The 23,465-nt window shown below is 36.3% G+C and overlaps 1 protein-coding gene across 1 annotated transcript; it reads right to left on the bottom strand.

Annotated features, from left to right (window-relative positions):
* On the bottom strand, positions 1–23,455 carry LOC117320712 (DNA helicase MCM8-like). The gene is made up of 28 exons (XM_033875225.1): positions 23,248–23,455; positions 22,787–23,082; positions 22,367–22,489; positions 21,665–21,747; positions 19,725–19,785; positions 19,059–19,147; positions 18,520–18,664; positions 17,890–17,990; positions 16,987–17,028; positions 15,235–15,320; positions 12,735–12,817; positions 11,867–11,935; positions 9,563–9,743; positions 9,136–9,166; positions 8,304–8,366; positions 7,101–7,169; positions 6,783–6,860; positions 5,989–6,126; positions 5,012–5,055; positions 4,697–4,783; positions 4,022–4,085; positions 3,714–3,769; positions 3,335–3,368; positions 2,835–2,942; positions 1,971–2,036; positions 1,500–1,754; positions 957–1,046; positions 1–161 (listed from the first exon to the last, which is right to left on the bottom strand). The coding sequence occupies exons 2-28, from the start codon at positions 22,983–22,985 to the stop codon at positions 48–50; spliced, it is 2,559 nt and encodes an 852-aa protein (XP_033731116.1). The 5' UTR covers positions 22,986–23,082; positions 23,248–23,455; the 3' UTR covers positions 1–47.
* Positions 23,456–23,465: the final 10 nt, after the last annotated feature.

Genomic DNA, 23,465 nt, shown 5'->3' with positions numbered 1-23,465 from the left:
TGTAGAAACTTGTCCATCAATATTCAGTTATTCTGTTGAAGCCTCCTTCAATAGTCAGATGTCTGTAGCTGGTAAACTTTGGCTCCTTTCTTCAATAGATATCCTTGATTGTTTAGTGAGCTTATAAAACCTTCGAAATCCATAATGTTGAGGCCAATATCCTAAGGAAAAATAACATGCAAAAGTAGGATTCCGACACCACATTTTACATAGGTTATATATATGGCTTTTTCCTGATGACAAACTATTTCTGTAAGCCCAGACTATTATCATAAACTTATACTTCCTCAGTGGGTCAACAAAACAAGATATCCCGGGATCTTGGTGCACACAATTGAATAATCTACATTGGTTCTTAAAACAGATATTTTCTCTACCTTCCATTCTTTCCCTTTTTCCTTTTAATCATTTGAAATACATATGAAATGTTAGATTCTGTGAGTAAGAAATATCGATAACAATCCTTAACTGTCAAAATCCAAGATGGCCACCTGTTAGCCATTTTATTTTCCCAATTCAGACCCAAAACTGAATGTGAACAACTAAGGACCAAGAGGAACCTACATATTAAGTTGGAGAAATATCTTTAAAGTATTTTTTACGAAATAGTGATGATGGTGAACTAAAAATTCATAAAAGCTGAGTAATCCGAGAATGTTTACATATTCCTCAAAAGTCTAAACAAAACTAAGGTTACAAACGTCCACAAAACTTTACTTCTCCAGTATCTTTTTTAGAGGATTTCTTAATGTTACCCAATAGAGAATAAAATATACCTTAATATTCCAAACATCTTGGGTAAATACAAGTGTTTTCAAACAGTTGCAACTCTGTGGCCACATAAATTGGAAGGGAAGCCAGTCAAGCTTATCATAGTCTGTACTATACTGATTTAAGTCACCTAGGAATTTATTTCATGTAAATATATTTTAAAGTATACTCTGCCATATGAATACCTTTGAAATTTGTCTTAGTTGTGGTATTGTAAAAATCGAGTTGTAGGTCTGTTCAGCAATTTTCTGCAAAGCTGCCACAAACTTCTTTGGCTGAAAACAGGATTTTTAATCAATTATGATATAGGTTACTGTATTTAAAGCTGTATTTATAGCATATTCATGATTAAAAGGTTAGGAACCCTTCAAGAAAGTATGTGGATGCTTTTTCCTGCTTACTGTCAAATATATATTGCTCTGGTTCATGTTATGAGCAGTCCTTTTACTGAAACAACATTGAGTCTAAAAGCAACATCAAGGAAATAGATTCAAATTCAATCTCAATGGAAAAGAGGGGAAAATAGGATTTAGGACCAAATACAGATTTATATGGAGATCCTTGAAAAAGTTCAACAATATATATGTATTCAGGAGTGACCAGACCTTTAAAGTATAAAATAATGCATGATGCAAAACACCTGATGCTGGAAATTGGATGCTATTCCATGACATAACCCCATTCACAAATCTTAACTTTTGCCCTTTAAAGCACAGTCTGATATATACCTGTGAACGTCCACTCATACCCGAACCATGCTGTGACCGGCGGAAATCCAGCCCCCCATACTGGTCAGAGTAAGTGTCCACCATACTATATTTCATAATCTCTATCACATCATTGGCATCCTCCTTTGTCGCCTCCTCACGCAGTTCCAGACGTGCCCGGGCCTCCGTCAGGCGTATCAGTGACTCGAGTTGTCGGGTGGTAATGGGTGTGCTATCTTGAGTTTGGTGCTGTTTACGAAGCTCCAGGTAAAATTCCTGTAGTGTAAGCAATAGTTAACAGTATTATAACATAGGCCGAGTTACTTTATATTACATTTACACATTTATGTACAACAGAGAGCATGAGTTCTTTTGTGACATATTCAGATAAATGATACTACACCACCGGGTAGCCTAAAGACGGAAAACATGTGAACAAACTATTTTATCTACTTTTGTCACTTTTTAGGAAGCTTCTTCACATAATCTCACCTGTAGAACAGTTGCAGCTTCTTTCCCTATCTTTGGGTGGACATACTTTCTGGCATACCCGACATACTACAAACACAAGGACACGATTGTCAAACATGAGTGGCCATACGTAATTTATAGTTAATAGTGCAAAATTGTCACATTTTTTTTACTGAACATGTGAAGACAATATTCTAATGAACTGAATTTTGTCAATTGGTGACCGAATTATATTTCATATTGCCTAAGTAAATCTCTGATGTCAACCTTCCAATGTACTGTAACTCCAGTATAGAGTTGTGTTCTCAGTATTCCATGCATTACCCTATATAAAGACATTACTAATAATTACTATATCAGTTAATTTAAACATACAGTACCAACAAGCTTACTCACAATAAAGGTCTATCATTAATACATTGCAATTGACATAGTTCTTTAATGTGTCATTTTGTTTAACAGATAGAATATTTGTGATGCCATGCTAATTTTCAAAATTATCATTCATCACGAAAATTACTGGCTATACACAACACTTCAGTACAGACTGGAAATGAATTCACATGAAGATATCAATGTTATAAATTCAGAAAGATGATTTTGAAAATTTGACATCAGTAGAGATTGTTTTTGTAAATGAAAACATGTCTTCCCTTCTCCCTAACCTGGCATTTTTCTTACACTCAATTAACTTTTGACATTAAAGTCTGGACAAGAAATTAATTTGCAATTATTTGACCTGACCTTGAGGTCAAGATAATGGGTTACAGCACATCTATTGTACAGGTAGAATATCTCAAGATAACAAAGTGGATTTAACATTGGTATGGTTGAAATTATACAGCTACTAATTGCAGGTATAAATGTATTACATTGTAGATCTACCTTTCTGAGGAGTTGGGCTGGAATAGGGTCAAAGGCCTCTCCTCGGGGAACCTTTAGTCTGTCACTCAGAGGTTTGTCTGTCTCCATCAGCAGAATAGAGTCATCTGCCTTTTAAAAAAAGTTAGGAGATAACTAACATATTTACTGATAATTTGATTTCATTACATTCCCACAGCAATCCATCGTTTTAAACTCCACCATGCCAGTAAAATTACTTTCTTTTAACCTCAAACTTATACCACATCAGAAGTGGAAGATCTTTGGTGGCCATTGCTCCATATAAAACTTCTGGTGTTAAATTATCTTAACCATATTTCAATATATCACTCACACATTACCAAATGAAAACATGTGCTAAACAACATCCAGTGGAAATGTTAAACTTTGCCAATACAAAGAAAATAAACAAAATTTCTTATTACAGTTTTGCACACATTGGGTTATTCAGAAACCATTTCTTTAAATACACCATCATTTAAATTCATAAAAGTAATATTCACCCCGGATCTTCTTGCTGTAACTCTTGTCATAGATCTGAAAATATGTAATGTTAGAATATTGTCAATATTGCATCATCTAAACAGACATCGCAAAATATTTAATTTGATTAAAGAGGAAAATATTATATCTCCTTGACTTCAATTACACAGCCATCATAAAGACCTATGATAACTACTATATGGCTTTCAGTAAGACTAATCAAAAAGACAAAACATTACATGTGATATCAACAGCAGAAATTTTACGTCTAGTCAAATCATTATTATCTTCATTTCTTTAAGTTTTCTAGTTTGTAAACTTTAAGCCTCTAAATTTGTGAGTTCAAACTTTGATTACTGAATAATGAAATCACAACATAAAGAAGGATTGGTATTTTACCTATTTTTACCCGCATGAAGGGCCATGACATGTTCAGATAACATGCTGTCCATTTCCTGTAAAATACCAAAAACAATCCTGCAGTCACTTCTCAGCTTACAGCATCACAGGGGTTCACACAAACAAATTTAATGAACTGTAATGGGGATTTATAGCTACTCATAACTAACACATAATTTATTACATTTTCAATCAACAATGCAACATTCACATGTCGACAATTTCTACAATCATATACAGATTCCAATATCGTGTGACATTACTACTGCTGTTTGACTTCAGACTAGAAATTTGCTCTGCCAACTTACCTCGTCAGGTTTGTCAAGGAGGATAAAAACAAGATCGAATCTGGACAACAGGGCACTTCCCATCCTTATAAACATAAAATCAAAAGTAGCTGTGTTAAGTCAAACAAGAAGGCCACATGATTTTGTAACAGCCTCCTATAGTACTGGTCTAAATTTGTAAAAGCTTTCCAAACACTCATTGTACTTAAATGTTTTATACATGTATAGTGACTTCTTTTTACACTGAATTTTTTTCATCTTAGGATAAATATATAAGAATATATATTTTTGATGGTTGAAATACATGTATACTCTTTTATGGAGATAAGAAATTGATTTCAATTAGAGTATTAATGCTAACTCATAGAAACATCTAATCACAAAACACAGACTCCAACAAGAAACTATCTTGGTAGTACAGAAAGATAACAGTAAAACCACTTTAAATTGTTTCAAAAATTCCATGAGTTAGATCTCAAAATTATAATAGAATACAAATCATTACATTAATTTCAACAGGAAATAAAAGCAAATATATAAATGCCTGTAGATGTAAAAGGTTATATCAATCACAAAAAAAAAGAAAGAAAAAAGACTTTGCATCTAAAGTTATGAAGTTGGTTTTATAAATGCCAACTGTAATCCACAAAGAGCCAAACTGAATATAATTATCTGATATTGGGACTTGCTACTAACTTGAGATTTTCTGACACAGTTTTTGATTTATTGTAGTGACCTCCTACAGGGTTAGCAGCAGCTATGATTGACGTCCGTGCAGGCAAACTACAACAACAAATAAAAAGAAATGCTGGCATTGTCAAGATTTTGAATTTGGGTCTATAATCTTTAATATTAACTTTTATTGCAAGATCCTTTATAAAATCTTTCCAAAGAAATTAAAAATAAACATACATCATTATATGTCAGATATTTTAAAAATTCATGCTGTTATTGATTGGAAAGCAAATATCAGTTAAACCTTAAATGAAATGGCAGATAAGAGATACCTACCTGCAGACAATTCCTGCTTTGGCTATACTGATACTCTGTTGCTCCTGTTGATATTAATTTATCACTGTGATTTAACTTTAGTAGGCAGTAAACGTTACAAGTAGATACAGATATTATTGAATATTTGATTTGGTTAAGACTATATTAAATCACGTTCTTTGCAAATTGATGGCCAGTATTATCTTTTTCTGTTTTAACTGAGAAGACAGATAACACTGAGCTGTTATGTGAAGCCTATTAGTAATGATACAGAGGGAACTGAACGAGAATCGGCTAAATTCCTACACAGAAGGTCTTGTTCAGGAGAGGAGTTTTAACAGGTGGTCTGGTTCAGCAGAGGAATTAAAACGGCTGGTTGAGGAGAGGAATTCGAACAGGTGGTCTTGTTCAGGAAAGGAGTTTGAACAGGTGGTCTGGTTCAGGAAGGGAATTAAAAAAAGTGGTCTGGTTCAGGAAGGGAATTCAAACAGCTCTATATATACACCAGTTTGTTGTGACTTTATTTTGTTGGTAAGCTTGCTACAATTTGACCTAGGATGTGCAATTTCAGGATGATCCAAGTTTGGATTAAGTAGCAAAACTAAACTAAAGGATATAGTGAAACAGGAGGTCTAACTTAAAAAGATCACAGTTTTCTGCCCATAAATCTACTAAAGTACAAAACTTGGCTATTGAAAATGACGGAGCAGAAGTTTACTTCTGAAAACTTTAACACAGTGAATGAAGGGACATAACTCCAAATATAGTGCCGACAAGACCCAATTTCAATGTGACACTCAATGCAAATATTGGCAGTTGTAAATGACCGTAGTATATAAGATATGCCCCTAAATAAGCAATTTACAGAGAGAGATTAATCGGTGGTGTATAAACCTATAGTACTCTCCAGTAGTACAGGTGTCAAAGAGACTTACAAATTCAAAATGACCATAAAAATATCACAGGTATTACATCAATATGCTCCACTTAAAACTGACCATAGCTTCCAACAATGCCTGGTGTTGGTTTCCCATCTTGTCAAATTCATCAATACAGCAGCATCCTTGGTCGGCAAGTACAAGGGCACCTGCCTCCAGAGCAAAATCTCCAGACCCACCGTCCCTCGACAAAGTCACCTGTTAACAAGAAGAGTTCCGAAACATATACAACAATTCAAATGAAAGCAGGGATAGAATTGAATTGAAGCAAAATTTGTTGATCCACTTCTAATTATGTAAGCAAAATCTTTTAACTGGATCCTAAATAACGTTATTTATGAGACAGAACATCTGACACTGGTGAGAGAATTGTGAGGACTTACAGCTAAAATATTGACAAATGTTACTTAATGGTAAAGTAATGACTCAAACCTCGCCCATTTAAGAATTCTATCAATCTGAGCTCCAAACGTGGGAGAAAAAATAGCATGAAAACAATCTATATTCATTGGAAAGGCTTATTCATTAACAGTAAATACCATTATTCATATGTCGAAGAAGTTATTAAAGAAAGTAGAATATACCTTACAAAACCTGGCTTCAACAGTTGCTCTTCCTTTTTATTTATTTGTTAACTATGTTTAAGAGAGCTTTGTGTCCACTGGAGAACCTCCTGGACGCTAGTAGATGAATTACAACACACATATAAAAACTTAGCAGGTCGTTGGTACTTCGGAGAATTTCTCCAACTTCAAAATTTTCCCATATGTTAATTTATGTGTCCGTTTTTTTTTCTGTGAATTGAGATTACTATATGAGTAAATACTACTGTTTGTGTAAAACCATCATCATACCGTTAAACCTGAGGTAGTGGTCGTGTTTCCACACACATAAACACTTCTTGGAGCTATGTTGGAAGTCGACTGTAACATCTGAGAAAAAGCAAACATTAATATTTCAATGCTAGTATTTATAGTTTACTTCAGGCAGGCATAAGTATTGGTACATTTGTATAGTGAAAGATTTTTTCTCTAATGTTTTTTTTTTCACAAAGTGTAACAAATTATTTTCTAATCTAGTAGAAGTATGCATTTTAAATGCTATAGATTATAAGGGATTCCTGACGAGTTAAACTAAACATCGAGTGTGATTTATTTGTATATAATACTGACCTGACTCTTGCCCAGACCTGGATCACCTACCACTAAGATGTGTGGGTCTCCACGAACTGGGATACGGTTCTGAACAAACAAATGTAAAGTTAATTAAACACAGGTAGTGCTTCAGACATTTCTTTATTGTCATCAATGAAATGTTCTATATTAGCAGCAGGATAGAATCAATCGACCATGTTTATATAAATGTTTGAATGAAAACAAAATCAAAGACTATGCATCAAGATTCAAAATTTTCCTTAGATTAGTATGCCTTCCAAAAGTAATGTATCTGCATTGCGTTTTTTGGGGGGTCTAATGAATGTTAAAATGGGAGCACTTTCACTTTGCCAGTCCCCTGATAAATGGTACTAAATGAATGCAAAAATTTCAGGGGTCAAAGGTCAGAAAAATGAAACTTGCATTTTACACCCTTTGACTTTTGACCCCTGAAATTTCTATGAGCCCAGAAAAAATCTGATGTTTTGAATAGCATACCATATTAGCCGACTTAAAGTATCTTCCTGCAAAACATTAGCCTTATCACTGATTGGCCGCAGAAAGGCCATAATTGACACCCCCTCCTTTCCTTCTGTTGACAAGTAACCATGTGCAGCACATGTACAGATATTATGTTTATATTTGAGTCGGTTTATATAAACACTTTTGTTAACAATTTCATTTTGATTAAGATATGTAAGTACAAAATGTAGTTTAAATGTAGTTTGGGGCCGCCCACTTTTAAAAACACTTGTACAACACATCTACTAGAGGAAAATATCGTGAATCTCTATCTGTGCTAAGACCAAAGTTGTTAAGATTCCTGCCATTGATAAACTCATTGCCACTGTTTGAAAAGAAACCTAGGCTTCCCTTCACAGAATATCATCAATTAAGAATTATCTTAGTAACTTATTAAGTGGATGACTTGTCTCAATGGGTAAGGAGTTTGTTTTTTAGGGCTGCCACCCCAAAAAACCTGCTTTAAAAATGTCTTCTCTATCACATCTGTTCTTTAGTGAGGATCAAAACGGCAGATAGTCTGCTTACTCTGCTTAATAACCAACCTTTGGGTCACGTCAGATAAACTGTCATATGCATTTGGGAAACGTCCAGGGAGTGAGAAAAAGTAAAATCTACCCTTAAAATGGGCTAAACATTGAGGACAAGACATTTGACGGTTATGGCCGATTTAATGTCATGTGTTAAATAGTTAAATACTTTATCATTTGTGTATTTCTGTGTTCCTCCAAAAAGGCCCAGGATAAGTCCAGCCTTCACCAACTGTAATAGAACAAGGAGATAAATCAGTATTAGTAGTTCTTCCTTTTATATATATTCAACACTGTACAATAACAACAGGAAATTCAAATCTTTACCCTTCGAACAGATATATAATGCATATGATACATTGTGTTGATTTATAGAGGATATCTGTGTCTTCAGTAATACCAAATTGGGTCCAGCCACATGAGGGAAATATATTTGGTATTACTGAAGATACTCTTAGATATTCTGTTTATTACATTTCATAACAAAATATAACGAGGCAGCTCAATCTCTCCCAGAATTCTTTGCGGTCCCCCGCCAACGGCTCACAAAGGTATGCCAAATCGTGAAGCTATGTATTCTATCTTGCATTATGACACCGTATAACATGATGGAGAGCTTTATGCAAATCTTAATTTTCCCCATTGTTGTCTTAAAGCAGTGTTTGGTTTGGTTAAATCAGAAAGAGTGATTAATGAATAATTTTCGATATTTCACTGGTAAAAGTGGAATAATGTAGATAAATACCATAGTAACACAAATGACAAATATTATTTAATGGCTCATGTCCTGAATTGGCCTAAAACTCATGACATACAGCACCTAATTACCCAGACAGAAATATTGCACCCAATAGTAGCTAATGTTGATATACTAATTAGCTATGTTTGAGAATATGACATCCTATTGAAAGGTGAGAGAATCCAACATCAGATAGTTATCCAGACTCCAGATCTCCTTATCTACTAGTATATATCTATTATGTAAAGCACTTGTTACTTACCTCGTGTCCATATATTGAAGGGCACACAGACCTGAAACAAACAAAGAGGAGGATTAATATATAATACACCATTTAATTAAATAAAAAGAAATTGGATCAGGAAAGAATTGAATTTTATTTTTAATTGGTGTAAAAATTGAGTGTTTTTGTAGAGACTAAGTGTAAGACTAAGAAATGATTTTTTGCCTTTCTCCAAAAGACCTATGCAACTTTTCCAAGACCTTTTGTGGCATTTTGAAAACGACATTGTTCATAAAACATATATCATAATCTCAAAAGCAGGTATCTCAATATAAAGAGCTATTAAACCCAAAACCAAACCTGTCAGCCTTTTGAATTCCCCCCATCCACTTTCCATACAACATTAACTTCAAACATGTATGAAATATGCAATAATAAAAAAGTAATTAAATAAGAAATGACCTACCCAACGAGGAGCCTGAATGTGTTAGGTTCACTCTGTATCTCCTCGATGGCATACAGTTCTTTGATGGAGAAGTCAATGGCCAGGCCAGCTGTGTCACCTGACTTGTTACCCTTGGTGTTGTGGACAGAGTTGGCATGTAGGTACAATAGAAACATACACTTGTCTTTGTTGCGCCCCCGACCTGCAACGGTTACAAACTCTCAGTTAATCTGATATAAATAAGAGGCCCAGAGGACCTGTAGGTACAACAGCAACATACACTTGTCTTTGTTACGCCCGCGACCTGTAAAGGTTACAAACTCTCAGTTAAGCTGATACAAATAAGAGGCCCAGAGGGCCTGTAGGTACAACAGGAACCAACACTTGTCTTTGTAATGCATGCGATCTGTAATGTATAATACAAACTTAGTTTATCTGATATAAACAAGAGATCCCAGAGGGATCTTGGCGCCCACCATTGAATGATCTTTATAGGTTCCATGTCAGATTGATCTTTTCTCTACTTTTCCCTTCCTCTAAGTCTTACTAATCTGTGTAAATTAAGAAACAGCCCTCTAGTACTTTTCAAACAAGAAGAACCTATATATAAAATTTAAGATTTAGCGATAATGGCTGTCTGTTGTTTTCGGATTGGTCCCAAAATGCAACACCAGGGACCAAGGGGAACCTACATATGAAATTTGAGAAAGATCCCTTCAGTACCTTCTGTAAAATAGCGATAACAAACTTCAATTGGACCTAAATACGAAAATTTGAGAAAGATCCCTTCAGTACTTTCTGAGAAATAGCGATAACAAACTTCAATTGTCAAAATCCAAGATGGCTGCCTGTCGGCCATGTTGTTTTCCGATAGGTCTCAAAATGCAATATGCATAACTAGGCACCAAGGGAAACATACATATGAAATTTGAGAAAGATCCCTTCAGTACTTTCTCAGAAATAGCGAAAACAAACTTCAATTGTCAAAATCCAAGATGGCTGCCTGTCGGCCATGTTGTTTTCCGATTGGTCTCAAAATGCAATATGCATAACTAGGCACCAAGGGGAATCTACACATGAAATTTGAGAAAGATCCCTTCAGTTCTTTCTCAGAAATAGCGATAACAAATTTCAATTGTCAAAATCCAAGATGGCTGCCTATCGGCCATGTTGTTTTCCGATTGGTCTCAAAATGCAATATGCATAATTACGCACCAATGGGAGCCTACATATGAAATTTGAGAAAGATCCCTTCAGTACTTTCTCAGAAATAGCGATAACAAACTTCAATTGTCAAAATCCAAGATGGCTGCCTGTCGGCCATGTTGTTTTCCGATTGGTCTCAAAATGCAATATGCATAACTAGGCACCAAGGGGAGCCTACATATGAAATTTGAGAAAGATCCCTTCAGTACTTTCTCAGAAATAGCGATAACAAACTGCAATTGTCAAAATCCAAGATGGCTGCCTGTCGGCCATGTTGTTTCCCGATTGGTCTCAAAATGCAATATGCATAACTAGGCACCAAGGGGAGCCTACATATGAAATTTCAGAAAGATCCCTTCAGTACTTTCTCAGAAATAGCGATAACAAACTTCAATTGTCAAAATCCAAGATGGCTGCCTGTCGGCCATGTTGTTTTCCGATTGGTCTCAAAATGCAATATGCATAACTAGGCACCAAGGGAAACCCACATATGAAATTTGAGAAAGATCCCTTCAGTACTTTCTGAGGATTAGCGATAACAAGAATTGTTTACGGACGGACGGACGGAGGGACGACGGACCACGGACGCAGGGCGATTTGAATAGCCCACCATCTGATGATGGTGGGCTAAAAAAGAGGCCAAGAGAGCCTGTGAGTACAATTTTCAGGAGTAAACTGCCTATTTTGGGAAATTGGTTTTAATATAAAATAATTTACAGTATATCGGGAATGTGGCCCATTAATGGCCCCAAAAAGCCCTCAGAAAAAGCCCTGTATTCATAAAAAGTTTAAATCAAAACCACTTCTCATCAATATGCAATAAATCACTAACAGGATATCGTTTTCTGGATGGAACAAGGACACCTGCCCATTGATATGCCTGTCCTAAAGTTACTATTATAACAGTTTTTTTTGGACCTCTCTTATGGTAGTATAAATCCAAACATACAGATTTATATACATGTACATGTAGTACTAGAAAAAAGAAAATACTTCCAGATTTTTTTTTACATGAAAAGAATTATTTACAGATATATTGTTTTCAAATAAATAGTTTGGTTTTAAATGCATTTTAAAATCAAAAGATAATCTCTCAAGAACTTTAAACTAATTACTTACCCTCATCCACGCTGTTTACCTTGACTACTCCAGACACTGTCACTATGTCACCAGGAACAGCACTGTCCACTAATCAGAAGAAAATCATATTAAGTAAAATAACCACATTAACATTGTACATGATTTATTTAGCTTTGTCCACCAGTTCCCACATGTACATATCACCATTTGCGAGCCAAGTGTGTCCCTAAACGATATCATTTTGTCAACCGTGACATCAGTGGTACGTGTATAATCCATCTGTACTAGCCTATAAAGTATGACTGATGCCCAACAATTACATAATCCTCTTCCATATTACAATCAAACATGGCGGCTGAAATTTTCCCTTCGACATTTGATCTTATCCTGGATAAGCCCACGCCCCAATTTTGCCCGTTTTCAGTACACTAGCCCCTCGGTGTTACATGTATACCCAATAAATAGAGTATCATACAGAGTATACAGCATCTGTATTTGGATTTTAAAAATAAATTGGTTTGTTTTTGCGTCCTATTAACAGCCAGGGTCATTTAAGGATGTGCCAAGTTTTGGAGGTGGAGGAAAGCCGGAGTACCCGGAGAAAAACCACCGGCCTACGGTCAGTACCTGGCAACTGCCCCACGTAGGTTTCGAACTCGCAACCCAGTGGTGTAGGGCTAGTGTTAAAGTGTTGGTACACCTTAATCACTCGGCCACCGCGGCAAAAAATAAAATCTTGTTTATGTGTATAGTGGGTTTTTTCAGATGTATTGTATGTGTTTGTCCAATTTACAGAAATCTCATTTGTTACACCACCAAAATCGGCAAGGGACAAAAGATGGCGGTATTACAGGGAAGTGTGTCTAATATTAAGTCATTAATTTGCCAGATCTTTAGTGGTTTTTACCTAGATCTTGTGTCAATTCACAGTCAATAGTCCTTGGTATACGTCCAGTCTCCTTCTGTCCATCTCCCATGATTTCTTGCACTCTTAAAAAGATAGCAAATACAGTAGACATTCACACATTAGTGATAACATTAAAATGACTCTTTTTACCAAATTTTAAATGCCAATGCCCCAAATACAAACATAACAATAACACAATTGCAATTCAATGCTTTAATAGTGATATACGTAGTATGACATGGTCTGTAATGTTATCGTACCTGACAGTCTGCCAGTCTACGGTCTGTGTAATGTTATCATACCCGACAGTCTGCCAGTCTATGGTCTGTGTAATGTTATTGTACCCAACAGTCTGTGGTCTGTGTAATGTTATCGTACCCAACAGTCTGCCAGTCTACGGTCTGTGTAATGTTATCATACCCGACAGTCTGCCAGTCTATGGTCTGTGTAATGTTATCGTACCCGATAGTCTGCCAGTCTACTGTCTGTGTAATGTTATCGTACCCGACAGTCTGCCAGTCTACTGTCTGTGTAATGTTATCGTACCCGACAGTCTGCCAGTCTACTGTCTGTGTAATGTTATCGTACCCGACATTCTGCCAGTCTACGGTCTGTAATGTTATTGTACCCGACAGTCTGCGGTCTGTGTAATGTTATTGTACCCGACAGTCTGCGGTCTGTGTAATGTTATCGTACCCAACAGTCTGCCAGTCTACGGTCTGTGTAATGTTATCGTACCTGACATTCTGCCAGTCTATGGTCTGTGTAATGTTATCTTACCTGATAGTCTGCCAGTCTACGGTCTGTAATGTTATTGTACCCGACAGTCTGCCAGTCTACGGTCTGTGTAATGTTATCGTACTAGACAGTCTGCCAGTCTATGGTCTGTGTAATGTTATCTTACCTGATAGTCTGCCAGTCTACGGTCTGTGTAATGTTATCATACCCGACAGTCTGCCAGTCTATGGTCTGTGTAATGTTATCGTACCCGACATTCTGCCAGTCTACGGTCTGTGTAATGTTATCGTTCCCAACAGTCTGCCAGTCTTCGGTCTGTGTAATGTTATTGTACCGGACAGTCTGCCAGTCTACGGTCCGTGTAATGTTATCGTACCGGACAGTCTGTCAGTCTACGGTCTGTGTAATGTTATCGTACCTGACAGTCTGCCAGTCTATGGTCTGTGTAATGTTATCGTACCCGACAGTCTCCCAGTCTACGATCTGTGTAATGTTATCATACCAGACAGTCTGCCAGTCTACGGTCTGTGTAATGTTATCGTACCTGACAGTCTGCCAGTCTATGGTCTGTGTAATGTTATCATACCCGACATTCTGCCAGTCTACTGTCTGTGTAATGTTATCATACCCGACAGTCTGCCAGTCTATGGTCTGTGTAATGTTATCGTACTCGACAGTCTGCCAGTCTATGGTCTGTGTAAGGTTATCGTACCCGATAGTCTGCCAGTCTACAGTCTGTGTAATGTTACTGTACCTGACAGTCTGTCAGTCTACTGTCTGTGTAATGTTATTGTACCCGACAGTCTGCCAGTCTATGGTCTGTGTAATGTTATCGTTCCCAACAGTCTGTCAGTCTACTGTCTGTGTAATGTTATCGTACCCGACAGTCTGCCAGTCAATGGTCTGTGTAATGTTACTGTAACTGATAGTCTGCCAGTCTACGGTCTGTGTAATGTTATCGTTCCCAACAGTCTGTCAGTCTACTGTCTGTGTAATGTTATCGTTCCCAACAGTCTGTCAGTCTACGGTCTTTGTAATGTTATCGTACCTGACAGTCTGCCAGTCTACGGTCTGTGTAATGTTACTGTAACTGATAGTCTGCCAGTCTACGGTCTGTGTAATGTTATCGTTCCCAACAGTCTGTCAGTCTACTGTCTGTGTAATGTTATCGTTCCCAACAGTCTGTCAGTCTACGGTCTTTGTAATGTTATCGTACCTGACAGTCTGCCAGTCTACGGTCTGTGTAATGTTATTGTACCTGATAGTCTGCCAGTCAATGGTCTGTGTAATGTTATCATTACCGACAGTCTGCCAGTCTACTGTCTGTGTAATGTTATCGTTCCCGACAGTCTGCCAGTCAATGGTCTGTGTAATGTTATTGTACCCGACAGTCTGCCAGTCAATGGTCTGTGTAATGTTACTGTACCTGATAGTCTGCCAGTCAATGGTCTGTGTAATGTTATTGTACCCGACAGTCTGCCAGTCAATGGTCTGTGTAATGTTACTGTACCTGATAGTCTGCCAGTCAATGGTCTGTGTAATGTTACTGTACCTGATAGTCTGCCAGTCAATGGTCTGTGTAATGTTATTGTACCCGACAGTCTGCCAGTCAATGGTCTGTGTAATGTTACTGTACCTGATAGTCTGCCAGTCAATGGTCTGTGTAATGTTATTGTACCCGATAGTCTACCAGTCAATGGTCTGTGTAATGTTATTGTACCCGATAGTCTACCAGTCAATGGTCTGTGTAATGTTACTGTACCTGATAGTCTGCCAATCTATAGTCTGTGTAAGATCCGAACTCCTCCTTGGTACAAACGTTTTACTTCTACACTCATGGGCAGGACACTGTTAATCACACAAACAGTTTACTACTCAAATATTGCATCTTCACATAAAGACCAAGGTTCTTTCATCAATTTTATAAGGGATCTTTTTGTCTGATTTTTGCTTTTTTGTGGTTATTTTATTTTGAGAGAAGAACTTACCAATTATGAATCAGGGTAAACTGCCAATTTTAGTAATTACAGTGTACCCTCGACCTATCGCCACCCGAATCTACCGCCACCCTCGCATACCGCCACCTACACCCCTAGAACGGATTTCCCTTCTATATAATTCCCTCGTTAAGTTCGCCACCCTCGCATACCGCCATCCGCCACGTTCATAACAATACAAACGTCCCGAATCCCTATATATTACCCTCGACGATATCGCCATCTTGGTCTGTTTTTTTTCTGTGATCGAGGAACTCTTTAGTCTTCTATTTATAGAATTATGGTATTTCCTTTTTCACATGTAACTTAGTTATACGCTTGAATGAATTTCTTTCGCTCAGGTAGATATATGTATCGATGTTTATATATGTGACATCTACACACAGGTATGGTTTGATTTGTAATAAAGCATGACTGATTTCTGCTCAATAAGTGTTCTTATTTATGGTATGAACGATTTGGCATCATCAGTCGAGATGGAAACTCCGAGATGAAAGCGTGTTCTTGATCATGGTCATAAAACCACCGAATCGGACTTGATCCAGTGCCGCGTAATTTCCAATAAAATTCGACATATTGTAACAGATGGCATGTGACAAAAGCAAATTAATGACTTTTTTTCAGAAATTACATATGTAAATGTGTATTTGTAAGCTAAGAAATGTACGGCCAATACCATGGTGTCTTATATGTTAACTCATTGTGTATTTATTAAAACGTTGATTTTCATGATTCGATACTAACGCCACCCTCGTTATACCGCCATAATTGACATGGACGAAATGTGGCGATATAACGAGGGTAGACTGTATGTACATTGTACATATTTGGTTTGTTTTGTTTAACGTCCTATTAACAGCTAAGGTCATTTAAGGACGTGCCAGGTTTTGAAGTGGAGGAAAGCCGGAGTATTTGGAGAAAGATCACCTGCATATAGTCAGTACCAGACAACTGACCCACGTGGGTTTCGAACTCCAGGGGGGGGGGGGGGGGGGGGCTGGCGATAAAGTGTCAGGACACTTTAACCACTTGGCCACCGCGGCCTATGTTGAACCATATTAATTAAGAATGTGCACCAAATTGTTGCCAGAATTGTGACATAGACTGACTACCCATACTACAACACACACAGCAGTGACTTGTTTACTTTATCATCATTTAACAATCCATGAGAAAACTGTCAAATCTGGAAAAGCATTGTATGGAAGTAGTCGGAGAGTAAACAGTTACAGCTGTACAAGTACCTATTCAATAATAGAAACTTCCTTGAGCATTTAGAATACAGACTGTCAGACTTGACAAATAAATGAAATCTTTTTCAAGGAACTAACATGATGGTTGCCTTGGACCACAATGCTGTATAAATCAAATCTTTTTCAAGGAATTAACATGATGGTTGCCTTGGACCACAATTGCGTTGAAATAATAGACAAAGTTTAATTCATGGACATACCATGGCCATTACATATTTTAATTGGAGGGCAAATATGAGTCTGACATGGGAGAGAAACACTCACCCTCGTTGGTAGAATATATTTTCCGTCTGGTAATGATACACTCTGAAAAAACCAAAAGAGATATAAATGGTTAAGTAACATAAAACACAACTAAGTTAAATGAGATGTTACAGTCGTTATAACAGTATTTAACAAACAAGAGACCCCAGAATGATATTGGCGCACACCATTAAATGATCTTTATCAGTCATATGAAAGACTGATCTTTTCTCTACTTTTTCCTTTCCCTTCTTTCCCCTCTTCCTCTTAATCACTTGATAACATGAGCAACCGGCATAATTTATGAAATCCAAGAAAATTTTCTGAAGAACTTTTTGAAATGTATCAATAACAAATTTAAACTGTCAAATTTCAAGATGACTGCCCTCAGCCATTTCGTTTTCCAAATCTGACAAAAAATTACATAGGCACAATAAAGGACCAAGTAAAAACCACCTGTGAAATTTGAGAAATATCCCTCCAGTACTTTTCAGGAAGAATAAAAAGGATGTTTACGGACGGCCAATGCATCATGAACGTAGGGCACTTTGAATAGCCCGTCATCTTATGATGATGGGCTAAAAATCGATATTTGTTGAAATAGAATATCTTGGGAGAATTATGAGCAAGCATTAGGTATTGGCCAAAACTGAATCACACCAGAGTCTTCGTCAGTTGCTGGGTTTGCACTGGTATTATTGAATAGAGTTCTGTTCAGATTAAATATATCCTCTGAATATAACTGTGATCCTTTTCAATTTTCTATGCTTCAAACGGCTATCAGAAATCCTGCATCAGGAGTAGAATATCTGTATATATACCTACATCTCCATCTTTTTAAACAATATTTAAAAAAAATCAATACTCATGAAACAAACAAAAATAAACATCCTATTTTTTATAGTAGATTTTCTTTATGCATACCTGTACAGTTCCGCAGCTGTTACATTCAAATGCCAGGCGGGTACACAATGGCTTGATATTACCCACCCTTACAACTGTCCCCTTAATGGAAACAAATTTTCCTGTAATTCAAAATGTTGAAATAAAATTAAAACAGTTTCGGAGGACCCCAAAAGGCAGAATATTTGTGAAATGTTCATCCACCAACCTCTAGATTTGGGCTAAAACGTGTTTTAAAACATATGAGAAATTTGAATTTTTTATAACATCTATAAGTTAAATTAATGATGGAGGCAAAAAGAACCTTCACACAAAACTAGGAAATGATACTAAACCAAGGCCTATGTAAGGAATGATGGAACATTATTATCATAACTGGTTTATAGGCAATATCTACAGATTTTCATTATCATCATTTGGCACTTTAAATAAAATCAAAATTTGCTTATTATGATTTTACTTGATTATGGACAATGTTCACTGAAGAACTTAGTAAGAATCAATATTAATTTATTATATAATACTGGTTTATAAACAATATTTATTAGTAAGAATCAAAATCAATTCATTATATAATACTGGTTTAAATAATATTTAAACAAAACCTGTAATCCCACTGTCTAAACAATGTATGATGTTCTTGAACAGTACCATAATAATTGGCCTTGAGGTTTTTCAGTGGTATAGGTGATCCAAAGTTAGCAACCCTAGCCTGGATCATGGGGACACCGTAGCTAGTGTCGAGCTGGTCTGTACCATCCTCTGCTGCCTCCCTCCTCCTCAGGTTAGTTACTAACTGTAACAGATAAGATTATTACAGGTCACTACCAAAGTTTTTTTTAAATTTTATTAAAAGGAAATATTGTTAAATAATTTGCCTTTATGAATTAATTCCACAAAAGTTTGACAGATTGAAGGATGCTTAATAGTGATGAATTTATTTTGCAAGCAAATGTATGTAATTCATTATAAAAAAATCTGTCACTATCTTCCTTTTCTCAGTGATTTTAAGTAATTAGAGGATTTTTTTGTCCAGGAGAAATTTTACCAGAACATGATTGTATGTAAAAGTGGTTAAGAATTTGGCCTCAATTAGAACAAGGTAGATATGTCCCTCCATACTAAGTAGATATAATGGTATGATGACCTGTATACAGGGCCAATAACACATGTATTACAACTAGATATACCTGGTGTGCAGCAATTCCAAGACAGGACAGGATATTTTCAGGCATGTCCTTCAAATCAGTTGCTAATTCTGGTAGCTTCTGCTGGATTACTGAAAGTAAGTCAGAACTCATGTGTCATTTACAGCTCTCATATTACATATAATTCACATAAATATCTGATACACAAATAAAGAAAACCTCCCTTGAGATAACACATTCTCCTACACAAGACAACGAAATTGTGTGTGTTAATCAGTTGCTCATTCTTTGATCTGTCTGGTACCTTGTCAAAATATATATTGTCCTCGTGATACAATAGCCCACAAGGGAGGTAATTCAGTTGAATGGGGGAATTTGGGAATAATCACTTCAATTGTTTCTATATAATTTATGTATGTAAAATAATCATTACCTGTATATTAAAGATTAATTTGTCAGTTTCTGACTGATATTCTCTTCTAATGAGATTTTGTTGCAGAATATAATACCTTGACTTTGACAAATCAGTCTTCAACACATATACAGGTAACATTTTTTTATTAGGCTTGCAAAGAAGAATTATATTCATGTTTTTGTATAGAAAACATTGTACTTTTCAATTCAGTAATTTATCTGATATTTTACAGAGTTGTAAGTTTTTGTTGATTTTAGTGTCCTCAAATATATATGTTAAAATAAAATACTTACTTTCATCGGAGATGAGATCTTTATATTCCATAGTAAAACTTCCTTTCTCTTCCACATCATTCTGAAATTAAAAGGAAGGCAATTCAATTACTCAGAAACATTCATCCAGTTAAACATTTGCCAAATAAAATCCATCTTTACATGCACTTATAGGTTATTGTTATATAGTGCCGATCATTTACCAGAATATAACAGTAAAGGTCTGCTGTATTGATCAGAACTTCAAAAGTAGTTTTCCCTTTTTTAAGTTATATATACAGTGGACCCTCGATAATCCGAACACCTTCGTTCCCAGTCCAAACCGTCCGGATTACGAGTTTTCAGGACTGCCGAATTTCGTGTACCAGGTCAAAAAAAATGTCGTGTAAGAGTTATCTCCCTTGATTATATACAATCCGGGACGTTTCATAAACACGTCAGACTTTTTAACAATAAATATACTTATGTTTCTGATATGATTCTTGTTTTGTTTTGTAGAAAGTAAAAAATAAACTATGTTTTTAAAAGAACATGTAAAGTGAAAGTTGTTTTTTTATAGCGGGCATATGTGACCTACAAACAACACACGTGTCACGTCCCGGAGGTTCACAAACAAGTAGAAATTACAAACGTTAAATACCTTAAATAAAATACCCAGATTTTACAACTTACCGTCAGTCCATGTTTTTTATGATTTTTACGTACCAGAAACCCCAAACTATCTATTTAAAAGTACGCGACACCAGCGAGAACTACCGAAGATGTCCGATAATTATTAAACCTGTATTAACTTAACACTGTGACGCTTAGTTAAGTATCAGACGACTATTGACTAATTTGTGTGTAATCAACCCAGTTCTTGTGATCACTGCTTAATACGTAAATGTGTATGTAATTAATAACATGCATCTTTCAATGAGTCGTCGTTTCACGTAACGGTGTTACAAAGCCGATATCCGTGTTTACCCAATACAAGTGTTAATGATGTTAATTACCGATCATAAATTTATTACATGTATTTGAGATTGATTAATTATCGTATCACGTACTGTATGTTTGTGCATAAATTCCGTAACATTTAGGTCGTAGAGAAAAAGCAATGTACCGTTATAAAAATAAAAGCTACACATTGTAACACAGGTAAACACCCGGGGCTATGACCTGGCAGCGGTCGCTATGACTACGCACAGTGTCAAGCGATAGTCTATTTCTGTACCGCTGTCGACACGGGTGACTTGCCCCGACATTTTTTTCTCCTCGTGGTGAAAAAATCGTCCGGATTATTGAGGGAAATTTACTAATGAAAAGTACGTTCTGTTCCCAAAATGGGCTTCCGGAATCGGAATCCGAATTTCCGGACTGGTGAGTACAAATAACGTTACGGAAATCCGTTCCCGTACATTTCCGTCCGGACTGTGAGTTTTCCGAACTATCGGCGTCCGGATTATCGCGGGTCCACTGTATGTATTTTTTTTTCTTTAATTTCAACAATCCAAACTAACCATATTACACAATCTGTACTTAAATTCGTGATCATCAAATAATATCTCTGTTATCCTGACCACTTTTGTTCAGTCATTCAAAAGTTCCATTTTTCTTCCTTTTTTTTTTAAGATTGACATATCATCCACACTAAATTTACAAAATTTACATGTTGATAACCTGATTGTCAAGCTTACCAGTTTTAAAATGCAGTGTAAATTCTAGCTGTATAAATGATGACAAACCAATTTTGACCACTGACTGTCCTTTTTTCTGACCTATTTTGTGTAATAAAAGCCATTATCTTTTTTCTGTGTTTTTTGGAAGTTTTAATCTATGACTACAACAGGAATTTTTAATTTCTTTTTGAGCACATAATGCTAAAATTAATTGGAAATGGGGTCGTTTTTCAAAATCAGTTATATTGACAGGAAAACAGTGATAAATCAAACGAAAATGTAATATAGTTAATGTCTTACCCATTTATAGGAGTGGGACCAACTGATCAAATATTTCTCAAACACCTGGATTCTGGTGACAGTCGGAGAATGCTCACAATAAACTGACAAAGAGAAAAAATGCATCTACACCTTCATCAGGTTCTCGAGATAAAAGGGCTGTCAAAGTAACGGAGTCGTTTTTACCCATGTTTCAACAATTTAAAATCTGGCCTCTTTCCATTTTAATTGGTGCATGTGACTCACAATACACAAGTCAAAACTAGTTCACATTAAAAAGAAGGTGTGGTTCTGAAAGAACACTACTTTCATAGTTTCTGATCTATATTCTGGAGAAGAAATAAAAAAAACTTTTAACACATTTCTGAATTAAGTACACATGAAGCACTGCAATTCTCTGGCAAGCTGCACGGTAACCTGGCTAGACCTTTCAGTACCAAACCCAGTAAAGCAGGGTACTGTAATATGATTCTATAAAACTCGCTGTTACCTTTATACCCATCAAATATATAGTAATGATAGATCTGAAGAAGATTGGCTAATTCTCTTGTTACACATTGACAATAGGGAGTGTTTCATTCTATATCTAATCTGTATCTGATTATAAACCACACTCTGTAATAAATTACGTATACACTACCTACGGCCTGTAGATAGATATGGATCCTGTAATAGACAGACATTAAGTTTAACTACTGCAGACATGCTCTTGAATAAGTATACCTTCCTCTGGAAAGTACATCCTCCATCCTTTATACGGAGACTGGACTTCTATTCTTGTCTGTACCATAGGTGGACGGTGGGCACCTTGTGGAACATCCATGAGGCCAATTCCATTTTGACTGTCTTCAAATAGCAAACATTGTTTCATCAGTTTTTTATCAAAAGCTTCGATAGACTTATATGAGGATGGCCCTTTGTGGCACTACAGCACTTTACACCACAGAATTTGTTTTCTTAACATATCCATTCAACAATAACTTAGATAACCAACCAAATCCTATACCGAGCCAAGAATTGTATCAGTAAATAAATAGAAAATTATTTCATTTCTTCGGCATCAAGTAAAGTATTAAAAGTCAAGTAGTACATGTACAAAACATGCATAGTACATGTGTAACCTCAAAGAAACTCATATCTTACTTGCACCTCTTCCTCCTCTGTTTCCATGGTGACTGAAGTATCTTCCACCCCGCCCTCTCCCTCTCCACCTGCCCCGCCAGTTTCCTCCTCCCCGCCAATTTCCTCTGCCTCCTCCACCCCTTCCCTGGCTCCCTCGACTGTAGTTGCCATTGTTACTGCCTTGACTTTGGTGGCTGTAGTTACTGCCTTGACTACTCATTGTAATGTAGCAGAAAACCAGGTTACAGTAACATTCTAAGGAGTCTGTTTTGAACTACTTCAGGAATCCTTCTGTCATCTTTATGCAACCCTACAGCCTGTATTCCACAATTTCAACAAATCCACATGAAATATATAAATCAAATGTTAACCTAAATTCAACATGTATGGCATTCATTGTAAAATATATTAACTTGCAATAGGGGGATGAAGGAAGAGGCAAATATGTGCAAAATCCAATTTCATAAAAAGTAAAAAGTTACTTTATATAAGGAAGGTAGAGCCAACGTCAGTTCAGGTAGGTGGGTCCTTCAGCGGGGTGCTTCACTTGAACTTGGATACACAAGGTATGCAGGGCGATTAACAGAGTATATGAATATAAAGAGGGGGGAGGTTAACCGCAACAAGGACAAGTGTCACCAGGTAAGTGGGTTACTTATAATTTATTTGTCGACTAGTTTCACCTCTATATGCGAGGCTT

The sequence above is a fragment of the Pecten maximus genome, unplaced genomic scaffold (assembly GCF_902652985.1).
Source record: "Pecten maximus unplaced genomic scaffold, xPecMax1.1, whole genome shotgun sequence".
Lineage (NCBI taxonomy): Eukaryota > Metazoa > Mollusca > Bivalvia > Pectinida > Pectinidae > Pecten > Pecten maximus.
Note: the sequence above shows the minus strand (reverse complement) of the source record. Positions and strands in the feature narration are given on the sequence as shown.

Bases quoted from the DNA above. Each gene is read 5' to 3' on its own strand.
- LOC117320712 (XM_033875225.1), bottom strand. From the start codon at position 22,985: ATGAGTAGTCAAGGCAGTAACTACAGCCACCAAAGTCAAGGCAGTAAC. The intron at 22,490-22,786 runs GTAAGATATGAG...TGCTATTTGAAG, and splicing joins CAGAGGAGGAAGAGGTGCAA to ACAGTCAAAATGGAATTGGC. The intron at 9,744-11,866 runs GTAAGTAATTAG...TAACCGTTGCAG, and splicing joins GGTAAACAGCGTGGATGAGG to GTCGGGGGCGCAACAAAGAC.